Raw genomic sequence first — 24,904 nt, 5'->3', positions numbered from 1 at the left:
AGACAGATTTGACTAGATATTCAGTCAGGTTCTCAGCAAAGCATATCCATGCCTTAACAGTTTTGACGTTTGGCACCATTTCAGATAAATGTATACACTGTCAGCTATAACTCTTACATATTTTTTGGAAGTTCATGTATTTATTATTGTTTAATATAAGATCTAGTCCCTATAAGTCTCTTTATACGATTTGTCTCTTTCTGCAGGAGCTTTCTGATGAAATTGAGGACTACACCCAGCGCTTCAATACAGAAGACCAGCTGGAGTGGAACCTGGTGCTGCAGGAAGTTGCTGCTTTTGTGGAGGTGAGTGCACATTTTGGTTACCATCATTATTGTAAAATGGACACGACATGAGAAAGCCATTTTGCTTTCTTATTGGGACACATTTTTGAAATGAAACAAAATGTAGCTTATGAAAATGAGATTTAGTGCATTCTTTATGAATTCCAATGCTATTGATATTTTAGTTTACAGGCCTTGTTTTTGTTTTTCTACTTACATAGGCAGATCCACTTATGATCCTTAATGATGACAACGGTGTGGTGGTCATATCCAATCGTCTACAGGAAGGGGGCGTGCCCTCGCTTGAACAGGGCATGGTGGTTGGCCAGCTCACCTTGGCAGATGCGCTCATCATTGGCAACTGTAACAATCAGGTGGGCGTACAGTTACATCTCTGTTGTGAAGCACCTAGCAAGCTAAACAAGTTACATAACACCGATTTCAACCAGCGCTTTATTATGTAAATGAAGGCACTTAAAAGGTAGACACTTGAAACATATGTGGGGCACACATCATGCATTGTTCAGTGCACAATAACAGTTATTAGTTTGATATTTTTATATTTTCTATGCTTTGCTGTCTTTACTCAGGTGAAGTTTAGTGAGCTGACCATCGATATGTTTCGTATGCTTCAAGCTCTTGAAAGGGAACCGGTGAACTTGGCCACGCAAAGCTCCAAGCCAGGGACACTTGTAAGAGAAGACTCTTACACTCTCCCTGTCACTCTCTATGTTGAGTGTTTCTGAGTATTTTCACCCTTCTTTATTCATTGTTCCAGTATTATGCCTTTATCAGTCTCTCTCGCTGCTCTTTGCGTCTCTCTATCACTCTCTCACTCATTTATCTCCCTGTGTCTCTCTATCCCTCTCTCACTCATTTATCTCTCTCATTATAGGAGCCCAATGAAAAGCCGGCCAAGCGAGAGAATCCTCATAAATATCTCCTCTACAAACCAACCTTCAGCCAGCTTTACACTTTCCTGTCTGCCTCTTTCAAGGTTTGGCTGATGTCATTGCCTATTTTTAGCACATGTCAAATGGCTATTTCCATCCTTTTTAACACTATACCAGAGACCTTGTAGATTCAAAAGCTTACAGAACCCATACAATCAAAATAAGATACAAGCATTTATGACTCAGATGCTTTTTAGAATGCGTGTCCATCCCCGTATATATCACCTACTACAACTGAATATAAAGTAGGTCTATGCCTGTGATGCAACTTAAGCTTATTTCTAAAATAAAATACATCAACACAGGACAGAAAGATTCAGGTCATTAATATGTAGATCCTCTGTATAATTCAAGAGGCACAAATAGATTACAAAAGAAGTATTGTGGTTTGTTAGGGGCTGAGTGACATCTCATTTCTGGCAATGTGTAAGTGTGTGTGTGCATGGCTTACAACAGGGGTGTTAACGTGTTACTATCTTCTCTGCCTGTTGCTCTGTTGCAGTGTAGCACCTCATGAGCGTGAGGAAATCCCACACACATGACTCAGAGCGTTACGCTTGCTACATAGCATTTCAATTTTAGCTATCTGACACCATTATTTTTAGCCTCCTTTCCATCTTGCTTCTTTTTTTGTTTTTGTATAGGCAAATAATTGTTAGAGACTTTTTTTTTACTATTTCCATGTCACTAGCTATAGCAGTGTCTGTAATCTTTTGTAATCTGTACCTCCATACGGCCATGTAAATGCTCAAAGTAACCTGGCAAAACCATACTAGGAACTTATGCATGATTATAATATAATAGAATTAAAATGAGTATTGCAATGATTCAGGTTTTAGCTTAAAACAATCAAATCTGTGGGTGAAAAACAAGCTCAGCAAGTACCTTCCACACATCTATTGACATCCCTAAACATGTCTTTCAAGTTATGAAAGTACTGGTGGAAATTGTCGATTTTTTGCCGCTCTGTAATAAACTTAAAGGTGCATTGTGCAACTTTTTAGATTGATCTCTTGACAGAAATGCAATATAATACACATAACTATATTATTAGTGGTGTACAAAATGAACTGTTATGTTTTTATTACTTTACATGGAAGTCACTACCATGTTTCTACAGTTGCCCTAAATAGACAAACTGTTCTATGGAGCGTGTTTTGCCACTATGTTGTCTCAGACAATAGCGCTTTTTTGTCCTGTGGCGGCTACCGTAGCTTCACTATGTGTTTCGAAAGGGAGGGGTGAGCTATGGACTGAGCGGTTGGTTGCAATTCTCAGCACTCGATGCCGCTAAAATAACATTTTAGGATTTTAAAAGGGCACCTATGGTACGATTCACATTTTTACATTTCCTTTGGTGTGTAAGTGTGTATTAGTACATGTTAACGATATGCAAAAGGTACATACACCAAAGTAAATGGTAACGCGAGTTATCGTCTCCAATGTAAATCTCTTTTCTTGGACAAACACACGGATTATAGGCAACAGTTTACTTCCTGGAATTGGTGATGTAGACAAGATCGACATTATCATAATTCCTACCGCTTTAGACTTACAGCCTGTAAGTTAACTCCTGTTGGCAACCAAATCTTTTAAACATGGTAAGGAGCGTCTCATTTCCGGCTGACGTCAGAGGTATTCAGGCCAATCACCATGTAAAGATTACCTCGCCAATCAGGGACACAGAGCTTTTCAAACCGATGCGTTTTGTACAAAATCTGTGCGTTTCAGGAAGAGAGTGAAATCTGGAGCTACAAAAATGTACAGTATGTGGAAAATCATGTGGTTTTTTAACCATAAACCATGCGAGCACATTGTATTATACCAAACGCACAAAATAACATTGTTTTTTAGCAATTAAATAGGTGCCCTTTAAAACTTTATATGGTAAAATTTGAATGCCAAAGAAGCTCAACAAGTATGAAATATCAATCACAGGTAAATACTGTAACAATAACCTACAGGTTTGAACAATACAAAACAAAATCTTTCGAACTACCCTCTTGAACCTGCTTATGTACGCAAACCTGAATCACAAAGGTATTCTGTGTGAGTGTCCCTATGCGCAAAGATAAAAAAACGGCCTTAAATGTTGTTTTTCTAACGTCGCTTGGAATGGATTATTAGTGTCAAGGCTGTTATTGAGACGGTCTGGCTGTGTACCACTGAGCCTGTCGCTGAATGCAATAATTAAGCTCTCTCTGACACTGCTTTTCTTCTTTACTATTGTGAATGATCCAATATTGTTCGCTGATTCAGTAGATGGATTTTTCTGTCTTCCTTCTCGAGGGTTTTAACTCTAACACCGCCAGCGTTTTTTTAAAAAGTTGCCAGCCAGCGCCAGCGTTTGTCATGATTTTCACAAAAGTTTAATGCCTTCCAGAAAATGTTCTTCTTCAAATATATAAACATACAATATACCAAATGAAAGAACAGACCCTCTGCTTTCAAAAAAAAAAAAAACGTTTCATCCTACCTTCAGTAGTTCTTTTGTAATCAGCTTTTGAATATGGGTAGGTTTCTGCAAAAACACCAAATTTTGATCAAAAAGCAGAGATAATTCCATTTTTGTGACGGACTTTTCATAGAGATCCCATTTAGAGCGATCTTTAAAACAGACACAGACATGCAGCTGCTTGCCATAGGGCAAGACGTCCGGGTTTAAAAAGTTGCGGAAGGGCGTCACCTAGTGGATAATAGCGGTATTGCGGAAAGACGGAAATACTCGTCATTGGCGGGGAAGCATTTTCTTTTGATTGATGAGATATCTCATCAATGGTGGGGAAAGAGTTAATTTTGCTTCCTAATATTGATAAGGAGTCCCCAACAACAGGTTTAACATGATTGCAAGTTCAAAAAACACTTGTCATTTTCCCAAAATATAAATATAATTTTACCCCATTTCTCAGTAGGAGTGCACCGATAAATGCCGATATACACTAATAATACATGGGCGATAACTATTCTGAATCGCATAGACGATATTATTCACAGCTATTTTATGTACTATGGCTTTTGATCAGTAAGTCCTTATCGATCTGAATTCACTGTTAGTTTAAGTCGTTTATAACATGCAACACTCGTCAAACATAATCATTATACACATTTTTTATGATCATGAAAATCCCTGAAAAGGTTTGAAGAACAGCAATATATATATATATATATATATATATATATATATATATATATATATATATATATATATATATATATATATATATATATATATATATATATATATATATATATATATATATATCCTTAAGCCATTTCCTAGAGCTGTGTGTCATAGCTGCATGTGTGTGGTTCTTTGTCTGCAGCGCATATTGAGTTTTTGCACAAGAGTTCCCTCTGGCTTTTGGATGTAGCGGCATTTCACCGTATTTTATTGGGAGGCATAGCAAGCATCATTGGTTGATATATTGTTGCACCCCTACTTCTCAGACATCCCCAAACAAGACGTTCAAAGATTAAGTCTGCCTAAACCCGACCTTTCGGTATCCTACTCTGCTCTGATTGGTCAACTGACACAGTCTCCGCACAGTCCAACAATAGTGCAACATGCATTGACCTAGTGCTAACGTGACTTACCGACAAGACATTACGGTACATTCACACGGGGCGACATCGTTAACGCTTGACGGAAGGCTTGTCTGAAGCGTGGCCAACAGCCAATCACAGTCACCGCAACACATGCTCCGGTCTTCCATAAACGTAATTGGCTGACTCTGCCTAGGTTATTTGCATAAGGCGATCTGATTGGCTGAGGCACACGTTGCTGCTTGAAAAGTTGAGAAATGTTCAACTTCTGCCGCGAGCAACGGCAGTGACGCGGCGCAGACGGATCCACAATTCAGTTCGGCAACGCTTGACGTCACCCATTAATAGTAAATGGGAAGCGTTAACGCTTACGCACTGTGTGAATGTACCGTTAGAGTTTGAAAACCGACATCAATACACATCACTCATCATTAACCCAAGTAATAAAAACGACGACAGACACTTACATTTTTACACTTATGTAAGCAAGTATGTAAGCTAACCGGGCCACAGCTAAACAGCAAACAGTAATGTATCCGCAACGTGCGTTAGCCGATTGCTAGCGTGACTTACTGATAAGACATTGCAGTAAAATAAACACATAACGTAATAATCATACTTAGCGGTTGTGGTCAGGAGACGCATGTTGGTCCAAATAAATGGGTACTGAACCATCTTTCATGGCCAAATGTGAAGCAAATCCCGCCTTGAAAAAGTAATTTTAACCACTGATTCTTCGACTCCCTACTTTAGAAGCCAATACTTTAATTTATTGTGAACTTTGCACACCGCTTACATTGATGGACAGCTGCATGACAAACTGCAATACAGATCATTTTCGATACTGGATCTGACTGTCTCTTTAACACTTTTTTAATAGGAGCTGCCAGCCAATAGCGTTCTGCTGCTGTATTTATCTGCCACTGGAGTTTTCCCTAATGGACGCTCGGAGTGTGAAGGTACGCCGGTGCTCTGGTCTTTTGCTTTGTGTGACATCACTGGTAGAATGCAGTTTAATATTATTACCCACAATCAGTCTCGCAAACACTGTACACGTGCATGTGGTAAAATGCCACATAGCTCTTCTACTCTATGCAGGGCACAGATTAAGCAAGTTAACATGTTTCATGATAACTGTGCAGTGAGTAACAAATGCTCCTGTCACAGGTTTCATTTCGTTTATGTAATTTACTCTCTATAAAACTGCCCTCCCAGGCTCTTCTACCAAAGCTCCCTTTATACCTCTGTTTCCATTCCTCTTGTTTTACAGTAGACTCTCACCCTGTATGTTTATCATACTGTCTCTCCCACACAATGATTACATCACAGCTCCGCATTTCAGGTCCTGTTAAAGAAATATTCTGGGTTAAATAGGCATACACCTTTTCAACACCTTGGAAATTTGATTCATCTGTCAATTTGTTTACACAAAACCACACATACAGTGATGTATTGCAATGGGGGCAAGTGTACAGCACCAGACATAATTGATTAAAATATGCCACACTGTTTTAAGAGTGTAAGCAGAACATGCAAACCCTATACTTTTTAGCACGAGAGTGGTGTAAATCTAACACACCTGACAAATACAACCGACTCAGATAATTAAGCTCAAAATCACTTGAAAATGACAGGAAGGTGAAAAGATTTAAACTCTAAGTAGGCATATCTCCAGGAGCAAAATTAAATATTTCTCATTTACACCCTCCATTTATGTCTCCAGTGCATTTATACAACATCTGAAGGATTATGTTCGCCATTTCCCATAATGCTTCACTGTGAAGAATAATCAATATGCAGTGAGAGCTGTCTTGACATTGTTATTTCACATGTATTTAATCGCAGGACCTTATGACTTTGGAGGCGTCCTGACCAATACTAACCGAGATGTGGTGAACGGTGAAATGGTGCAGAAGAGGAACCAGGCACAAAAAGAGATGCACTGGTAAGCTTACGCTTCATCTATCAATGTCATCGGCTCTACGATATCCTACATGGAGACTAACATGCGCTTAGCCCATGTTTTAGCATTAAGGTGTTTTTAACGCATGCATGTGCATGCATGCTCCAATGTGTGTTTTTCAGCCTCCACCCAGGAGACCTATTCCCCTTTACCAGGAAACCTCTGTTTATCATTGTAGACTCATCTAACAGCACAGCTTATAAGGTGAGTGTGACATTAACTGTCTCTCCCGCTCTCTCTCTCTCTTTGTCATATACTTGCATTTCTTTTATCATTGCACCATTCTGTGACATCGTGAGCCCATCCATTATTCAAGAGCAGCCATGTGGTTGCTCTGTAAATAAGATCAGGCTCCATAAGAATAGTCAGCAGTAATGGGGGTCTTGAAAAATGAGAGACTGCTATGTTTTGTCTCTTCTCGTAGACTGATTTGATCACTCTTTGTTAAAAGTTTTTGACCCTCAGATGGTTTTGTGTTTGGTTCGATGCTCAGTTCAGTATTGGAGCGCCCTCTTGTGTACATTTGTAAAATGTTCACCATTCAACAATTGTGTGGTTGCCTGCAAATTTAATGTTTATTTTTTGACTCCCATCTATACTTTTTTGACATCTCACTGTTTTTTAACAGAATTTTTCCAATCTGTTTGGCCAGCCACTGGTGTGCTTGCTTTCCCCTACAGTATATCCGAAGAGCATGCAAGGTCTGTTCTTTATTTCCTTTATCAAAAGTAGACAAAATATTTATATATTAAATATTTAAATTAGGGCTGTCAAACGATTAATCGCATAAAAACAAAATAAATTTTGTTTGCAAAATATATATATTCAAGAAACATTAAAGAAATATTTACATGTTATAAATGTTATATAAAAACAATAAATAAAAAATAAAAACAAAATCAAAAATTTATATTTTATAAAAAATGACTTCATTTATACATGTATGTGTATATTTATATATACATAAAAAACAATACACAAACATATATGATGCAAACATAAACTTTTGTTTTGTATGCGATTAATCTTTTCATGGCCCTAATTTAAATATTTAAATTTAATTCAACTATTTCCCTAGCCTGACGTTGCCATACTCAATTTTAGTCAGAATTTGAGTCTGATACCGCTCCATTGAGCTATAATTATGAGGCGTGTCTCAACCGAAAAATGCCTCTGCACTCAATTGGATAGACCTACGACCAATCAGAGCAACCGAGTGTGTAACGTATGTTGAAATTACGTCTTTGCAGCCTGACCGAACTGCTAGTTATTTCGCTATGACACTAACATTGTGATTATACTGAGTTAGCGAATGTACATCAACACCTATTATGTTTACAACATTTTGTTTATATCACAACATGAAGTATTTACTAAGTGAGTAAGACTATCTCTTACCATTTGTACGTTAGGTGAACTTCATCCACGACGATACCCATTACGTTTGCTTGAAAATATTGGAGCCTAGCATGTCCCTCCACTTATTCAGCAACCACGATTCCGGGCTTCCGAAAAGAAGCTGGCAACGGCCGCTAATTATATCCATCTCGTCGTGCACGCTGAGTTGCATCGCCGTGATAACGTTAGCCTTTTCAGTTGCGACCAACTTTTGCCGAATAGGACATCAACAAATGCCCTGCTCGCGTTTCTCTGTTCCTCTTTTAAAATCAATGCTCTGTCGATATATTTTAGAACAGACTCAATGTCAGAATCCACACATCTGAACTCTACAGCGGCAGCCATTCAACACACGCGCTCTTTGGTGACGTGGTTCATTACGTTACTGTTGATTATCTGTTCTTCATCGTATAAAGCCCGCCCTGACAATTTGATTGGTTCGACCAGCATTTGTCCTAAAATAGTAGCTCCTCAACGGAGAAACCCCAGACCCATCTTCCCGTTTACAAAATCTTGTGGGCGGGGCTAAGATGGGCTGGCACCCAGGCTACTATTTCCCCCTTTGGGATGCAATTTGTTGCAAAAAATTTATTCATATTGAACAGTATATCGTAAGAGCATGCAATGTCTGTTCTTTATTTTCTTTATTAATAGTAGACAAAATATTTATATATTAAATATTTAAATTAGAGCTGTCAAACGATTAATCGCATAAAAACAAAATACACTTTTGTTTGCAAAATATGTGCGTATGTACTGTGTGTATATCTATATAAATACACAAACATTCAAGTATGTATGTGTGTGTGTGTGTGTGTGTGTGTGTGTGTGTGTGTGTGTGTGTGTGTGTGTGTGTGTGTGTGTGTGTGTGTGTGTGTATATGTATATATATATATATATATATATATATATATATATATATATATATATATATATATATATATATATATATATATATATATATAATATATAATATATATATATATATATATACAGCTTGTGTATGAATTAACAAGTTCTCGTCATGAATATAGCCATAGATGCTGGAATGGCGTAAAGAATAAAGAAAGAAAAAAAGAAAATCACAGTAAAACATTTTAGCCACTTAAAGCAACACTATGTAGTTTCCAGGTAAAAATGACTTACTGCTCCCCCATGTGGTTGAAAAGCACAACAGTGACTGGTATCAGACACTCTTCTGCAGGCAGGGGGAGGGGCGGGGCGGTGTGCTCTACCCTCCACAGCCACTTTCAGAGTGTGCTTGTAGCAGCTAGGAGGCTGCTCAGGTTGCAGCAACAGTACAATTTGTCCAGTTAAAAGTTGTTCTATCACTGAAATAATTTTAGACACATTATTTAAAGGGAAAAAAAACGACATAGTGTTGCTTTAAGTCCATAGGTTACACGTAAACAGTACCATTGCTTAATTGTTAAATCAATGTTGAAAATAATTTTCCCCAGCATTTAACTTTTTTTTTGGTTTTATTATTTATTGTTTCATTTTAACTATTTTTATTACTGTTACTTGCCTGCAGACCAATCTCAGCGTGGGAGTTTGTTTACTCTCTTCCTCTACAACCCCCTCATGGGCTTCCTGTCTGTCTGTGGACTGACCAGCATGCGCTATGGATTGTGGGAAAAGGCCCAGGAACTCCTGCGGAAGGTTTTCCATGACATCGGCCAAATGATCACCGGTTCACGAGTCATAGGTAATGCCAGCGTGCACCATCACCTCTAGAAAAACACTCTGGGGTTGTTTGTTCGTGCATTTTTAATGCTTTTATGGGTTTTTATACATAAAATGCTGTAAATGGTCAGACCAGTGGACCCAATAGCTTGATTCCTGTTGGCTGCCTTTCAGATCAAGCCTATCTGCAGTTTTATGGAGACGAGTTTCTGCGTCTGCTAATGATCCGCTTTGTGTTCTGCTGCACCACGCTTAGACTACACAAGCTCTTCCGGGTAAGACCACAAAGATACACATTTATATTTATTTTATAATAAACACATTTTTGTTAATAATAATAACATAATAATAATAATAATAATAATATTAAGTAATCTTATAAACCAGACTCATAATTTGGAAACATGTTTAATGCAGTGATGCTCAGTTATTCGGTCACAGAAATAGAACGCAGGTGTGGTTTGTTTGAGTCATTAAAGGGATATATTTTACTATGTTCTTACCTTAACTTAAATTAATACATACCAATCTTTTTTCAGTGTGGCACTAAATCTTTTTACGGCAGGTTGTAAATGTGTTAGCATTTAGCCTAGCCCATTCATTCCTTAGGATCCAAACAGGGATGAATTTAAAAGCCACCAAACACCATAAGTATGGTGGCACAAAATAAAACATGGCGATTTTTTTAAGTTGTTAAAACATGAGAACTATATTGTATGGCGGAAGAGCACTTAGTTTGCAGCACTTTGACCTTGGGCGTGGTAATATTGACAGAAGTTTGAGCGAGAGGGGGAGTAGTCAGGAGAGATGATGTTACTGCGAGCTGAGGTCAGGAAAAAAAATTGCATAAAAAATCGGCACGTTTTATTTTGTGTCACCATACTTACTCGTATAACTACTCATGTATCAGTCTTTAAATAGAGAAAACATGGAAGTGTTTGGTGGCTTCTAAATTTATCCCTGTTTGGATCCTAAGGAATGAATGGGGCTAGTCTAAATGCTAACACATTCACGAGGCGCTGTACAAAGATTAAGTGCACGCTTTGAAAAAAGATAGGTATTCATTAATTTGTCTATGTTGAGGTAAGAACATAGTAAAATATTGAAAAATGGTGGTGTTTTCCTTTAAGAACATGGAAATTAACAAAGTTAAATGCAAATAATGAGTTTTTTAGTGTCTTTCACTTCTAGTTGCTGTGGAAAGTTAAAATAAAAAAAAGTTCTTCTCAACTTATATTTAAGTGATATTCATTGAGATTATGAAAACCGCAACAATATTTATTTATATGCAATATAACATAAACATCAAATCAAACAAGTAAATGATTTTCAAGTTAGAATTTTTTGAAACGCAAATTAGGCCGATTTGTGTGTGTGAGTATATAAATAATATAATATGTATATATAAATAACATAAATGTTTCTCCCATATAAATGTTTATCTATGTATTTATGTATGTATATATAATAATTACACACAGTACAAACACACATAAATTATACAAACTTTTATTTTGTGTGATTAATCGCAATCAACTGTTTGACAGCCCTACTTTGAATGCCTAAACCTGTCAGATAAGTAAAATTAATGAAGCATTTACATGTACATACATGCATTTGGCAGACACTTCTATCCAAAGCGACTTACACTGTATTACAAGGTGTACATTTATCAGTTTGTCCCATGGGGATCAAACCATGACCTCTTGCGTAGCTAAGGCTATGCTCCAGCAATTGAATTGAGCTACTATGTAAATCAACATCATTTATCAATGTAATGCCATTGCAAAGACAAATCTATTTAATAGCAATCTGACTAGAGATCTTTTGAAAAAAAAAAAACTTTGACATTAAATGAGAAATCATTCTCTGTGTTTCCTACAGGAAGCGAGGAGTTTTCCAGAATCGTACCCACCGCTGCCTAAACAGGAGATGGTGGAGAGCAGCCTTCTACAGAAACACGTGCTGGAGCTGGCAGCCATGTTGGACGTGCAAAACCTTTTCTCTGATGGCATGTTGGATAACTATTGACCACATGGTGGCACCAGGCCAATTTACGCACATACACAACCTCATACACACACACATACACAAGTTGTACTGTAGGTAGTTTCTTCTGAATAAACTTGCTCTAAACATTTAGATCTAGATAGTTTAAGAACTATTCAAGAGAAATGTTTCATCTTTCTGGGCAGTCGCGTTCACATACATATGTATATATTTTAAGAAACGACACACACCCGGAGCGTTGCTCCCTCCCGGCATACAGGAGAACATGTTGATTTTATACATGCATGCATGTACTGTATGAGGGCAGGCACATGGACGTTCAGACCTGTTGAGGGCAGCTATAACAGTTACTGAAGGTCAATAGAGAGCACAAGGTAACAATGCTAAAAAAGAAGCATTGCAGAATGTGAAGGGAAACATTTTTTATGTTAATAGGTGTAATTACAGGGAAATTCTTCCAAAATGAGCCTCTGGCCTTGGCAAAACACAGTTCGAAAAAGGAAGATTGTTTTTCCTCCTTAACACTTTGCCTCTGCAACGTTTACACTTTTCCATAGGAAGCGTGCTGCATGTTTGCATTTTCGTTTTTCCTCCGAACTTTTATACGTCTTGCCTTTTTCTTTGGTTTTTGTCCGTTAACATTCGTTCGTTTTTCCGCGGATTTTAGCCTGGCGTTTTGATGGAGGTTCACCGTGCCTCTTTTAAGGTCATTTTGGTAATCCGCTAACTGTCTGTCAATTAATCGCTACGTCCTTAACAGGATCTCTGTCAACAGTTTTTAAAAAAGAGTTTTTTAGCATGCCTCAGTAGTGTGGTAAACCCATACTTACATAACTGATGTAATAACCTCATGTCTTATTCCATGTCTGCAGTGGACACCAATAGCCAACAAAGTTGTCTTTTATAACGTCACAGAGACGTACATGCTAATTTTCCTGTATATAGGTAAAAAATTGTGTATATATATCTCTCTATATATATATGTATAGTCCTAAGAAGTTAATGTGATGCAGAGAAGTGTGTCTGTCTGGGTTGTTCGTCGTGGCAGATCTGTGAAAAGATGACCCCTGCATGTGACAGGGGCAGTGTTCTTGTGTCTAATTTGTGAATGGACCATGCCACTGTCTCAACCCCGCAGTCAGATGACATTCCAACATTCACTTGCAAAAGAGCTCCTCCTTTACAATCCATCCATGTCAAGGACAAGTAGACTTTTTGAGTCTAATTGATGTGTTTTGTTTGTTTCATTACATCACAAAGATAATGATGATGATAATGGTTACAATAATAGCCTTGCACTTTACTTGCACTATTTAAGTTTGACTTTGATGTTATATTTATTGTGCTTTTGGTAAGAGGCATGTCAGATCATTCCATTATGTCACACTTGTTCGAGAGTGGCAAGTAGCTTTGAAAATGGCACACATTTGAAAATATCAGTCATCATGGTTTACTATCCCCCCACAGTTCGATCAAATGGGACCAAAAGACTCTTGCATGTGGAGAGCACAAGGTCCCATAGACTAATGTAATACCTTCTCATCTCTCTCGCCTTTTAGTACGGCAACTCGACCCTTGTCATTGAATCACGTTTGTATTTTTGCATGTTTGCAAGATTAAATATAATCCAAATAGAGCTGCTTCCACTAACGTATTTTTCCAAGAATACCCCGCTTTAGAAAAAGAGAGAAGTTTGCCGAACAAATCACTGCCAAACAGAATCAACATTTACATGGATTTTCCACTGCCCAAATTATGCAGACAATTGTGTTTTCTCGCAGGCACAGATTGTTTTACGGCCTAGCTCTTTATTTGGTTTGCCAAAAGCAAGAGATGAGCAGGGAAACAGATGGTGAATGCCACTGTTTCCTCTCTTTCTAGTCTGCTGACCATGACTGGTTGACCATTGAATGTTTTTGCTTGTTTTATTTAATTTGTAATGTCTCAACATTCTCTAAATTACCCTGTAAATTCTCGCCGAGGCTGTCATTGTGTAGTGCTATGTTCACAGCCTCCCTTTAAAATAAGAGCACAGGGACAAATTAAAAGCACTTACGGTATGCATGAAATGCAAGAATTTACCAATCTTGGATTTGGGACAAAAATGCAACACAGTTTTGATACGGAGAGATGATTTTATCTTGAGTGCTTTTCTTACCAGGACATAACCCGATTTTTCTGTATCTTTATTTTAATGCCACAGTTAATCGCTTTAACAGCCATGATTTGAAGGAATAGACAAAATGTACATTTGTGTATTGTTTTTTTATTATTATTGTAATCATGGTTTGTGGGGCCATATCTAAGGTGTAGTACGGGTGATTTCTACCAGTTCCTGCTGTTGTCGTGGGGAACATTTTCAAAAGTGATGTAATGGTCAGAATACTCTTTCTTTATAAGTTAAGGGGTTCTAGAGTTGCTAGTGGAACATACTTGCATTGTCCAGTTGTCATGTGTTTTTAATCACTTAAATGTTTTGTCTTATCTGTTGCCAAATTATATTTGATGTTTGTTGTTAAAACAGAAAAAAGAACAATGAAGAAATGTGATGATGATACCAAACCATGCAAGCTTTTGTTTTTAAGAATGCTATTTAAGAACATTAAAAAGTTATGACTGTTTTGCTTAACTTTTGGTGTGCCTTTAATCGCTTTTATTCTACTTTCATTCCATTCTTTATTTTAGATTTTAAATCAAATTAGGAAGTTAAAGAAAGTTTGTGAGCCTCTTTGAGAATTCAGGCTAAAGTCTCTTAAAAGGTGTAATGTGGGACTTCTGCAGAAATGCAATATAATATACACTAACCTAAAGGATTATTAGGAACACCTGTTCAAGTTCTCATTAATGCAATTATCTAATCAACCAATCACATGGCAGTTGCTTCAATGCATCTTGGGGTGTGGTCCTGGTCAAGACAATCTCCTGAACTCTAAACTGAATGTCAGAATGGGAAAGAAAGGTGATTTAAGCAATTTTGAGCGTGGCATGGTTGTTGGTGCCAGACGGGCCGGTCTGACTATTTCACAATCTGCTCAGTTACTGGGATTTTCACCCACAACCATTTCTAGGGTTTACAAAGAATGATGTGAAAAGAGAAAAACATCCAGTATGCGGCAGTCCTGTGGGCGAAAATGACTTGTTGATGCTAGAGGTCAGAGGAGAATGGGCCAAATGATTCAAGCTGATAGAAGAGCAATTTTGACTGAAATAACCACTCGTTACAACCGAGGTATGCAGCAAAGCATTTGTGAAGCCACAACACGCACAACCCCGAGGCGGATGGGCCACAACAGCAGAAGACCCCACCGGGCACCACTCATCTCCCCTACAAATAGGAAAAAGAGGCTACAATTTGCACAAGAAAAATGTTGCCTGGTCTGATGAGTCTCGATTTCTGTTGAGACATTCAGATGGTAGAGTCAGAATTTGGCGTAAACAGAATGAGAACATGGATCCATTATGCCTTGTTACTACTGTGCAGGCTGGTGGTGTCCATCCCTTTATGACCACAATAATGCACCATGTCACAAAGCTCGAACCATTTCAAATTGGTTTCTTGAACATGACAATGAGTTCACTGTACTAAAATGGCCCCCACAGTCACCAGATCTCAACTTAATAGAGCATCTTTGGGATGTGGTGGAACGGGAGCTTCTTGTCCTGGATGTGCATCCCACAAATCTCCATCAACTGCAAGATGCTATCCTATCAATATGGGCCAACATTTCTAAAGAATGCTTTCAGCACCTTGTTGAATCAATGCTACGTAGAATTAAGGCAGTTCTGAAGGCGAAAGGGGGTCAAACACAGTATTAGTGTGGTGTTCCTAATAATCCTTTAGGTGAGTGTACAGTACTGTGCAAAAGTCTTAGGCCACCACTACCAGACTTGTTGTTTAAGAAGTTTTAATGTCCATCCATTTTTATTTTTCAATCTTTTTTATTAAGATATAAACAGAAAATACAGGAAATATGTACAAAAAAAAATGAAATTGTACTAAATGTCTTCTTTAGGCATCGTCTGTGTTTAGGGTGACCTCTCTTGGCACTAAACACATCTTGAGCGTTTTTGAGCAGAATAAAGTAAAAAGACAATTAAAAAAAAAATAAGGATTTAATTTTATTTAAGTTTAATAGATCCTGCCGTTTCCTGCTATTGCTCAAGTGGAAGGGGAGTTTACACTAAAAACTTGACACATCAGTTTACATTTTTTTACAGTTTTTAATACTATATACACATTTCCTGTATTTTCTGGATGTATGTTATTACAGAGACATATTATATATGATCACTATAACACTAAAACAACAAATCTAATTCTGGTATGGTGGCCTAAGACTTTTGCACAGTACTGTACATAACTATATTATCAGTGGTGTATATAGATGTCTTTACGGCTCCACTTAAATCCGAAAACCCGAGGTCCGACCTGAGACTCGAGCAAGTTCGGGTCTAAAAGTTTCTTAGGCCTCTGGTAATTTAAAATGAATGTGTTTTTGCCGTGCCCAAACAATCTCTCGTAAGTCCCTTTCCAACTTCTCTTCTGTTTGCTAAGAGTGCTTGCGACATTGTGTGGCTGGCAGTAGGTTAATTTTCATTGAGCCAGACCTGTCAATCAATTTTGAATGCACATTTGAGCGGTTACCTTGGTGTCGTTGTGTGCTGCTGGGGACACGTCGTGCCGTTAACATTCGGGTCCAATAAGAAAAAAAATGCCACTGGGTTGTGTCGGACAGGGGGCTAATTTTCTTGGGTTTGTCTCGGGTCAAATCGTTCTTTAAGAAAAAAAATATTTATGCATCTCAGGTTGATTCAGGTCATTTCGGGTGGGGTACATTTCCTCTGGACCTGAGAAGACCTCTTGTATAAAGACTATACATAATGAACTGTATTGTTTTTATTACCTTAAAATGAGCCATTTAATCTGCATACATTGCGGGTCTCCTTACATGGAAGTCGTCGCCATGTTTCTACAGTAGCCCTAGGGATGTGCATCTCCGATGCGATACGCATCTCGATGCACAGCCTACGATGCAATACATATATAGCAGCAACCAGTGCAATACGATGCAATTCACCCCATTACAATGCACTGCGGTCCGATTTCGATTCAGTTCAACACGATGTCATTCAATGCAGTATGATGCAATGAAAAAATATGATGCTATGCAATTTAATATGGTATAGATAGTTTCCACATATTAGATTTATACATGAGTGTCAGTACCATTATAAGACCACTGTAAGACTACACTGTAAAAAATCCTTTGCTGCCTTCAATTTTTAGTTTAATCAACTCAGATTTAAAAGTCATTTTAACTTACTATTATTTATCTTGACAAGAGATGAGTTCTTACACCTTATAAAATTAAGTTGACATATGTCAACTATATTTTATAAAGGTAACACATTTAATCTCTAGTAAATCTGAGTTGATTTAGCAAAAATTAAGGCAGCAAAGTTTTTTTTACAGTGTAATAATATTGGACCCACTCACTTTTTTTCTAATTTAGCGCATTGGTCTGTTCACTTGTCAGAGCGCCGTCAGTCAAATCCATTCCACTAATAAATTAAACTTGTTAAGTTACGTGTTTGAGAGATAGCCTTGACTTTTTCCGCTGCTTCTTCCTCAAATCCATTCCACTTGACTCATTTAGGCCCTGTCCCAAATGGTGCACTTCATGTGGACTTTCGGTCTCATGGCCTTAAATTGCACATGCTCGCTTAGTCTACCAGTCCGTAGGGTGTCCCATCTGTCATTTTTACGCTCAAAAGTGTGCTCAACAGCACCCCCTTTGCACTCCTGATGTGATGTTCTCTACCTATTTCCGTCGTGACGCTAGATTCTGTCCCAAAATACGACTCCGGTGCACCCTCTTGGACTCATGTCATGGGTCCCTAAGGTCTGCATTACATGATGTCATCAAAGTGTGGACTCTGAGGAGGTCCACAAGTCCATTTGGAACAGAGCCTTAGAGTCCATAAAATTTAAACTCAATTTCGTGTTTTCACTACTTTTGCTAACTGTACTCCCGCCACACAACAAGGTAAGCAAAGCTTTAAGCCTATAAAAGCAATTGTTTAATTAAAAATGACAAGAAAATGGCATCTCCCAGTAAATGCTTGGACCCACCCACACTTTTTTGTTGCTTCCAATGTCCATGGATTTGTAATTGCTTGGTGGAGAGTATAGATCTACTTCTGACATGTTATGCTTTAAAGGACAAGATCGGTATTTTACACTTAAATCCCTGTTTTCAGATTGTTTATGATGAAATAGAACGGTTTTGACTGAAATTTGGACATATGATGCTGGCCCAAGAATTTGCGGGTGTTTGTTGTATCAGCCCCCACCTCTACAATGGCTGCATAGGTGTACTGGAACAATCCTTCCTAAAATGCATTAAACTTTCGTTTACAAAAACGTGAAACACACCGAGTGGTCAGGGGTGTTCATTGATATGCTCACACAAAAATTGCTGCAAAAGACGCATTCCAACAGGTTTAATCATAGTTTTTGTCCAACTCCATTGACTTGTATTAGATGTGCTGTGAGGTATGGTATTACTCCGCGCCGGGAACGTTGTTTGTATTCTTGCAATTGGCAAAGGCGGCCACCAACTGGGCTGGAGTGTCTATTATTCAAGCTCTCAACGGAAGAATGTACGGGTGTGAGGCGTTTGGAAAAATAGGTCCACAAGTTTACAACGAATGCTAAAACACCTGTTGGAAAGCATCTTTTGCAGCGATTTTTGTGTGAGCACATCAGTGAACACCCCCGACCACTCTGTGAGTTTCACGTCTCTGCAAACGAAAGTTCCATGCACTTGGATTGCTCCAGTGCACCCATACACCCACCGCAGAGGTGGGAGGCGACAGAACAAACACCCGAAATTCTCGGGCCAGCATCATATTATGTCCAAATTTCAGTCAAAACTGTTCTATTTCATCATAAACAACATAAACATTGCACCATTACTTGAACCATTAATCTTTGACCTCAGTCAACATTATTAAAGATATTAAGCTTATATTTTCACAGAATGACATTACCTGGGTTTTCACATACAGGCTTTTAATCGTGAAATGTTTGTATCGCATTAAAAAAGGACGAAACAAATTAGACATTTATAGATCTATGGATGTAGAGCTATTATTGTAGATGAATATGACTCCTGGTCCTTCGTTCCAACCTGTAGTGAAATTACTGCAGTATCCCAGAGGCACTGGTTTTGACATGATACAAGTTATCAGTGGCACATCCTTTAAAATGATTTGAAGACCATTTTAAGACCCTTTTTATTAGCACTTCCTCATATGTATTATCTTAATTTGCTTGCCCTTCTTGCTTCTGTAGGTCATCATCCAGACGGAGCTAACAAACAGGTTTGCTACAGCATTACCAGATTGCTAAACATTAAATCATGGCAAATCAAACCAAAAACAAACACCGGAAAACCAACAACATAAAGGAGATCCAATATTTTTATTGTAGCAGGCACTTTACAACGATCCCCACTCTTCGCCTTTGGTGTACATCACTCCATTATTAAATCTCTGCACAAACGAAAGAGTGTGGCACCAAAGATGTGAAATAAAATAAAGTTAAAATTTTAAACGGGTCACCTCAAATCAGATATCATCCATCTAATACGGACTGACACACGTTTACTTACACTCTCCTAATCATAAATGTGTAAAATCCTGTATTCACCATGAAACTCAAATCATGTACACTGGGATTGTTTTGTTTACCTTTGAATACTTAATCATTGTTTTTACACAAAACCATGCCTAAGTCAGATCTTTTTTAAATGCCAGTACATCATAGAACAATTTATGATATACTGGCATAAGTTAACTTTCACAAGTTTATCTTTATCAGTTTGAAACGAGTGCTTCTGTGTTTCTCTACTGTTTACAGTTTGTTTTTGCATCAAAACGATGATCTCTTCTTTCCTTTAAAGTAATAGGCAAGCTTGCCTTAAGTCCTTGGTGTCTTTTAATGGCGTGTTTTCGGGTCTTGTCGGGTAGTCATACGGTCTTCCTGGCTGTCATAACTCTAACAATAGATCCTAGTCCTCCAATGGCAAATGCCTGAAAAAAAAGGCAGTATTATTATAATATAAGGCTTTTAAAATTTTTTTACATAGGCTTCTGCTTGTTTTTACAACAACATTGTGAACATTTAAATGTGACAAAACAATCATTGGATCATTTAAGACTAAAAGTGATCTTTAACTGAATAGTTCACCCAAAAATGAAAATTCTGTTACCCTCAAGTTGTTACAAACCTGTATAAATTTCTTTGTTCTGCTGAATACAAAGAAAGATTTTTAAAGCAATGTTTGTAACCAAACCATTTATAGCACCATTGACTTCCATAGTATTTTGAATTCATACTATGGAAGTTAAAGGCGGGGTGCACTATCTCTGAAAGCCAATGTTGACATCTGAAATCACCAAAAGAATCTGGACCTTCTTTTGATAGACCCGCCCCACACATACGCAACCCAGGCAACGATGTTGGTTAGTAGACATTCCTTACTGCTGATTGGCTACAAGTGTGTTTTGGTATTCGGCCCGACTCCCTTTTCCAAAGCATTTCTCAAAAATCGTGCACCCCTCCTTTAATGTTTTTTTTCCCTTTAAATAATGTCTCTAAAATTATTTCAGTGATAGAACAACTTTTAACTGGACAAATTGTACTGTTGCTGCAACCTGAGCAGCCTCCTAGCAGCTACAAGCACACTCTGAAAGTGGCGGTGGAGGGTAGAACACACAGCCCCGCCCCTCCCCCTGCCTGCAGAAGAGTGTCTGATACCAGGCACTGTTGCACTTTTCAACCACATGGGGGAGCTGTAAGTCATTTTTACATGGAAACTACATAGTGTTGCTTTAATGAATCACTTTAATATTTGGGAAGCTGCTTCACCTTTTCATGCCATTGCAGTAATATGGCGCTGCTATTTTCTGTTGGTTTCTCAAAACCCCTGTAGATGTACTTCATAAGAAGATCGACTCCGTTCTTGTCGAGAGATTTAACAGCAGACTCTATATCACTGCTCTTAAATGATGTCAGCACCTTTACCACCACATTCTGAGCTCTTTCCTTAGAAACAGAGAAAAAGTATCTGATGTGAAGTATTTCATACAATCATGCAGTCTGAGTCATTGGTCCACATATATCTTGAGTCTAAAAATAAGTTGACACTGTGTACCTTTATTGCTGGGTTCTTGCTGTTGATTGGAGGGTTTCTAAGAGCAACTTGGAGGGCCGACATCATGTCCCCTGTGCATTATTACTGGTTAAGGAACAAAATCTATCAGGTCCTTGACTTATAAGCACTGATATACACTTTGATCAAAGACACATTTTACAATCGAATGAGACAAAGCTCGCAAGAACCAGGATGATTGATCAGTATGTGTGCTATACATTTTGACTGCTGTGTTCTCCAACAATTCAAATCAAATGAAATATTACATTAATGTAACATGACAATAGTGCAAGACACGCCTATCCTTGATTTCATGGCACATTCCCAATAAGACAGATTTTTTCCAAATTAGATGTATAACCGAGTCTCAAAGCACCCGTATTCTTAACACATGATCTTGTGTTCCCAAATAATTCAAACTTCTTGTCCTTAGTTGTCCTTTATCTATTTGGGACACATTATCCAACCTCTAATTTGTTTTCTTAAAGGGATACTCCTCTTTTTTTTTTTTAAATATGCTCATTTGGAATCCATTCAGATGATCTCTGGGTCTGGCAGTACCACTTTTAGCATAGCTTAGCACGATCCATTGAATCTGATTAGACCATTAGCATCACTCTAAAAAATAACCAAAAAGTTTCAATATTTTTCCTATTTAAAACTTGACTCTTATGTAGTTACATCGTGTACTAAGACTGACAGACTGTTGTGATTTTCTAGGCAGATATGGCTAGGAGCTATACTCTCATTCTGGCATAATAATCAAGGACTTTGCTGCTGTAACATGGCTGCAGCAGGCGTAGTGATATTACGCACTGCCCAAAAATAGTCCCCTTGGTTACTTTCAGTAGCGTTGGTCTTAGTACACAATGTAAATACAGAAGAGTTAAGTTTTAAATTGGAAAAATATCGAAACTCTTTGGTTATTTTAGCGCAATGCTATGGTCTAATCAGATTCAATGGATTGTGCTAAGCTATGCTAAAAGTGGTAGCGCCAGACCTGGAGATCAGCTGAATGGATTCCAAAACTGTAAATAAATCTCATGTTTAACTCTAGGGGAGCTGGAAAATGAGCATATTTTAAAAAAGTGGATTGTCCCATTAAATAAACCCTCGTAATACCAGACTTTTGAAATAATGGCTGCAATATAAAAAAATGTTCACCTTAAATCAAATATAAAAATAATAATTCAATTAAAACCAGATTAAAGGGGTTTACTCATTTTTCAATTTTCTCATTTTGTTTATTCCAGATATTAAACATTCAGGGGCAGTTTCCCCAACAGGGTTTAGATTAATACAGGACTTAGTTATATAAGTAGTTTTTGCAAACAAACTTTAATAAACAACACTGGTGTGCATCTTGAGACAAAACATAGGCACTGATAAATGTTAGGCTGTGTCAGTACAAGCCAAGCCATGTTTTTTTAAATGAATGCAGCTCAAACATGCATTTTAGGCTGGGACTAGGATAGGCCCTGTCCAGGTAACCGCCCCATAAAGTTCTGGTGGATGGTGGAATTCACATTTTAAATAAACCTGTCCTGAAATACCCTAAAATAATGGTAAATAACATTACCATTAACAATTCATCAAACACGTCCCAATGAAACCAGTAGCAGACTTTTTTATCTTTTCATCTTAGGGAGGCATCCTAAGTTAATTTCCTGGGATTCAAAACATCAACAAACTCTAATGGGACCGAGTGGCCCCTGAGAGACCTCTTGTTTTTCTAAGCTCTATAATAATACCTTGCAGTTCAGCAAGATTAAGCTCTTTACAATCCTCCCACTGCAAATAAGGTGCTGCTAAAGAAATCAAACACTGGTACCCACTGAAGTCAAGCAATTACATTATCATACTCAAAAGCTTGCGATGGAGAATCACATAAGAGGACTTTCACAAGCTATTCTGTTGACCATATGAGGAGTTAAACAGTGCTGACTATGAGTTCGAGAAGTAATAAAAACCAAACCAATGATTTTGAAACTAAATAAGGAGATGTAGCCAATCATACTAAAGTAACATGCTTGCTTATTTTGTGTAAGAAAAAAGTATTTGCATAAATTATTCTGATGCTAAGTAAATTTGGCCTTGACTTTTGGTTGCTCCATCAAAGCCACACAAGATATCATCAGCAGGAACGTACTATATCGGGTACCATTGGTTAGCAGAGAGGAAGCATAAAGCCCAATGCAAATCAGAGGTCTATGGGCACAATGGAGGGTCAAGTCCCAGGTTGACAGGCATCAGATATGGAAGTCAAATTTTTTATTTTTACATTCTGCCAGGTCCAAACTCTTTACTTAGCACATTAAGAATAACAACCTTGAATGAATAAAGCTATTTTTATTGCTCCTGTAGCTCTGTTGGTAAGGTAGTCATGGGTTTGAACCCCCATAAAGACGTAACTTGAATGCACTTTAAGTAGGGTTGGATAAAAGTGTCTTTTTGGCTGCAACACAACCGTAAACCAGATAGATTTGTTACATTTCACATAAGAGTAGTGGGCACCATGGAGATTGTAAACAGACCAAAACTGAAACAAGAATGACAAGTAGTACTGTACAGCATGTGAAAACACAACTCTTCTTGACATCTCCTTGACATGTTTAATAAGATGACGCAATGAAGACGTTTGTTTGCTTCAAATGCGTATTACATTGAGATAAATGTGCATACCTACTTAATTAAAAACCTTTGACAAATGACAAAAATAATGTATCTGAGCTGTCAAGACAAACAGCTCTACAAAAACTGCGTCAAGAAAAGTAACTTGTATGCTACTTTAAATAAGACCCTAAAGCCATATTCTGCAACAGGTAACTGTTATGTATTTATATTCATGATTACGCGTCAAATGCAAATTTTGTTACATTTTAAAACTCAACTCTTTGGTGCTAACTTAAGTAATACGCAAACTGCAACCTTAAGCAACAACAACAACAACAACGACAACAACAACAACAACAACACAAAAACAGTTAAAATCACGTAAACAAATTATCATGATCTCTAGTTGCCTACTGTACTGCACGGGGCGCGCGCTTATGTCACACGGTCCACGTTCATCATGCCTCGCGCTCATATGAAAGGATATTGCCTGATAAGGTTGTCGACCTCCGTCGCATCTGGTCCTTGCTGATCGGCTGCCTCGTCGTGATCGTCCACGAATTTATTCTCGTCGAATTCATCAATGTCCACCTTTCTGAAGCGCGATGAGAGTGTGTTTTTGGCCATCGGGGCCAGTGCCGTCTGTCCGCTGTGACCGTGTATGCGCTCTGATGTGAGATTTCAGTCTCTGGTTATAGCCAAATCATTGAAAAACGTTCAAATACGTATGCGTAGACAGTCAGAGTCGTTCGAGATCTGCGTGTTATGCCACATGAGCTTTCAGTGTACCGATTTTAGAAGCGAATATTTAATGTGAAAGGTGCGATAGTGCTGGAAAACTTGAGCACGACTGCCACCTGCTGGGTGGGAGTGCTTGGAGTTTTTATTGTTTAGTAAAGTCTATATTCTATATATTTATATAAACCACTGATAATAAGTGGGTATTTTAACATCTAAAATCAAAGTGGTTTTGAATATGGAGAACTTTAGTTGGATGTCATAAGAAAATGGATGTTGCGCTTGTTAAAGGTAATGTGTTTGTCCACTAGAGGTCGCTCTTGTTTAATTCTGCGTCTGCGCCGCAGTGTTGCCAATTCCTCGTTTTTCCTTGGAGCTGGGTACTTGTTGCAGAAACATTTTATTCATCAGCCATCAGATACTTTAGGTAATTTTATTGATGATTTAAGATTATTTCATTTATAAAAACAGACTAATTTATTTTTCCCAAATAAA

The 24,904-nt window shown here is 37.9% G+C and overlaps 2 protein-coding genes across 9 annotated transcripts in view; one reads left to right on the top strand and one right to left on the bottom strand.

Moving 5' to 3' along the window:
• Positions 1 to 14,466, top strand: part of scai (suppressor of cancer cell invasion) — a 32,753-nt gene extending 18,287 nt beyond the window's left edge. For 7 of the 8 annotated variants that reach the window (XM_055199452.2, XM_055199450.2, XM_055199447.2 and 4 more), the window contains 11 exons: positions 207 to 305; positions 506 to 658; positions 875 to 1,015; positions 1,180 to 1,281; positions 5,661 to 5,739; positions 6,626 to 6,725; positions 6,866 to 6,947; positions 7,372 to 7,444; positions 9,676 to 9,849; positions 10,002 to 10,102; positions 11,712 to 14,466. In XM_055199452.2, the coding sequence (XP_055055427.1) occupies positions 207 to 305; positions 506 to 658; positions 875 to 1,015; positions 1,180 to 1,281; positions 5,661 to 5,739; positions 6,626 to 6,725; positions 6,866 to 6,947; positions 7,372 to 7,444; positions 9,676 to 9,849; positions 10,002 to 10,102; positions 11,712 to 11,858 (1,251 nt within the window). In that variant the 3' untranslated portion in view covers positions 11,859 to 14,466. The remainder of the gene's footprint in view (positions 1 to 206; positions 306 to 505; positions 659 to 874; positions 1,016 to 1,179; positions 1,282 to 5,660; positions 5,740 to 6,625; positions 6,726 to 6,865; positions 6,948 to 7,371; positions 7,445 to 9,675; positions 9,850 to 10,001; positions 10,103 to 11,711) is intronic. The other variant, XM_055199455.2, reaches the window with a different exon arrangement.
• A 4,838-nt stretch (positions 14,467 to 19,304) lies between these two features.
• arpc5lb (actin related protein 2/3 complex, subunit 5-like, b) lies at positions 19,305 to 24,624 on the bottom strand. The gene is made up of 4 exons (XM_073860410.1): positions 24,159 to 24,624; positions 21,059 to 21,131; positions 20,773 to 20,949; positions 19,305 to 19,934 (listed from the first exon to the last, which is right to left on the bottom strand). The coding sequence occupies exons 1-4, from the start codon at positions 24,296 to 24,298 to the stop codon at positions 19,872 to 19,874; spliced, it is 453 nt and encodes a 150-aa protein (XP_073716511.1). The 5' UTR covers positions 24,299 to 24,624; the 3' UTR covers positions 19,305 to 19,871.
• Between the last annotated feature and the right edge of the window lie 280 nt (positions 24,625 to 24,904).

Source organism: Misgurnus anguillicaudatus, chromosome 22, assembly GCF_027580225.2.
Source record: "Misgurnus anguillicaudatus chromosome 22, ASM2758022v2, whole genome shotgun sequence".
Classification (NCBI taxonomy): Eukaryota; Metazoa; Chordata; class Actinopteri; order Cypriniformes; family Cobitidae; genus Misgurnus; species Misgurnus anguillicaudatus.
The sequence above is the reverse complement of the archived record's forward strand: the minus strand, read 5'-3'. Positions and strand labels throughout refer to the sequence as shown.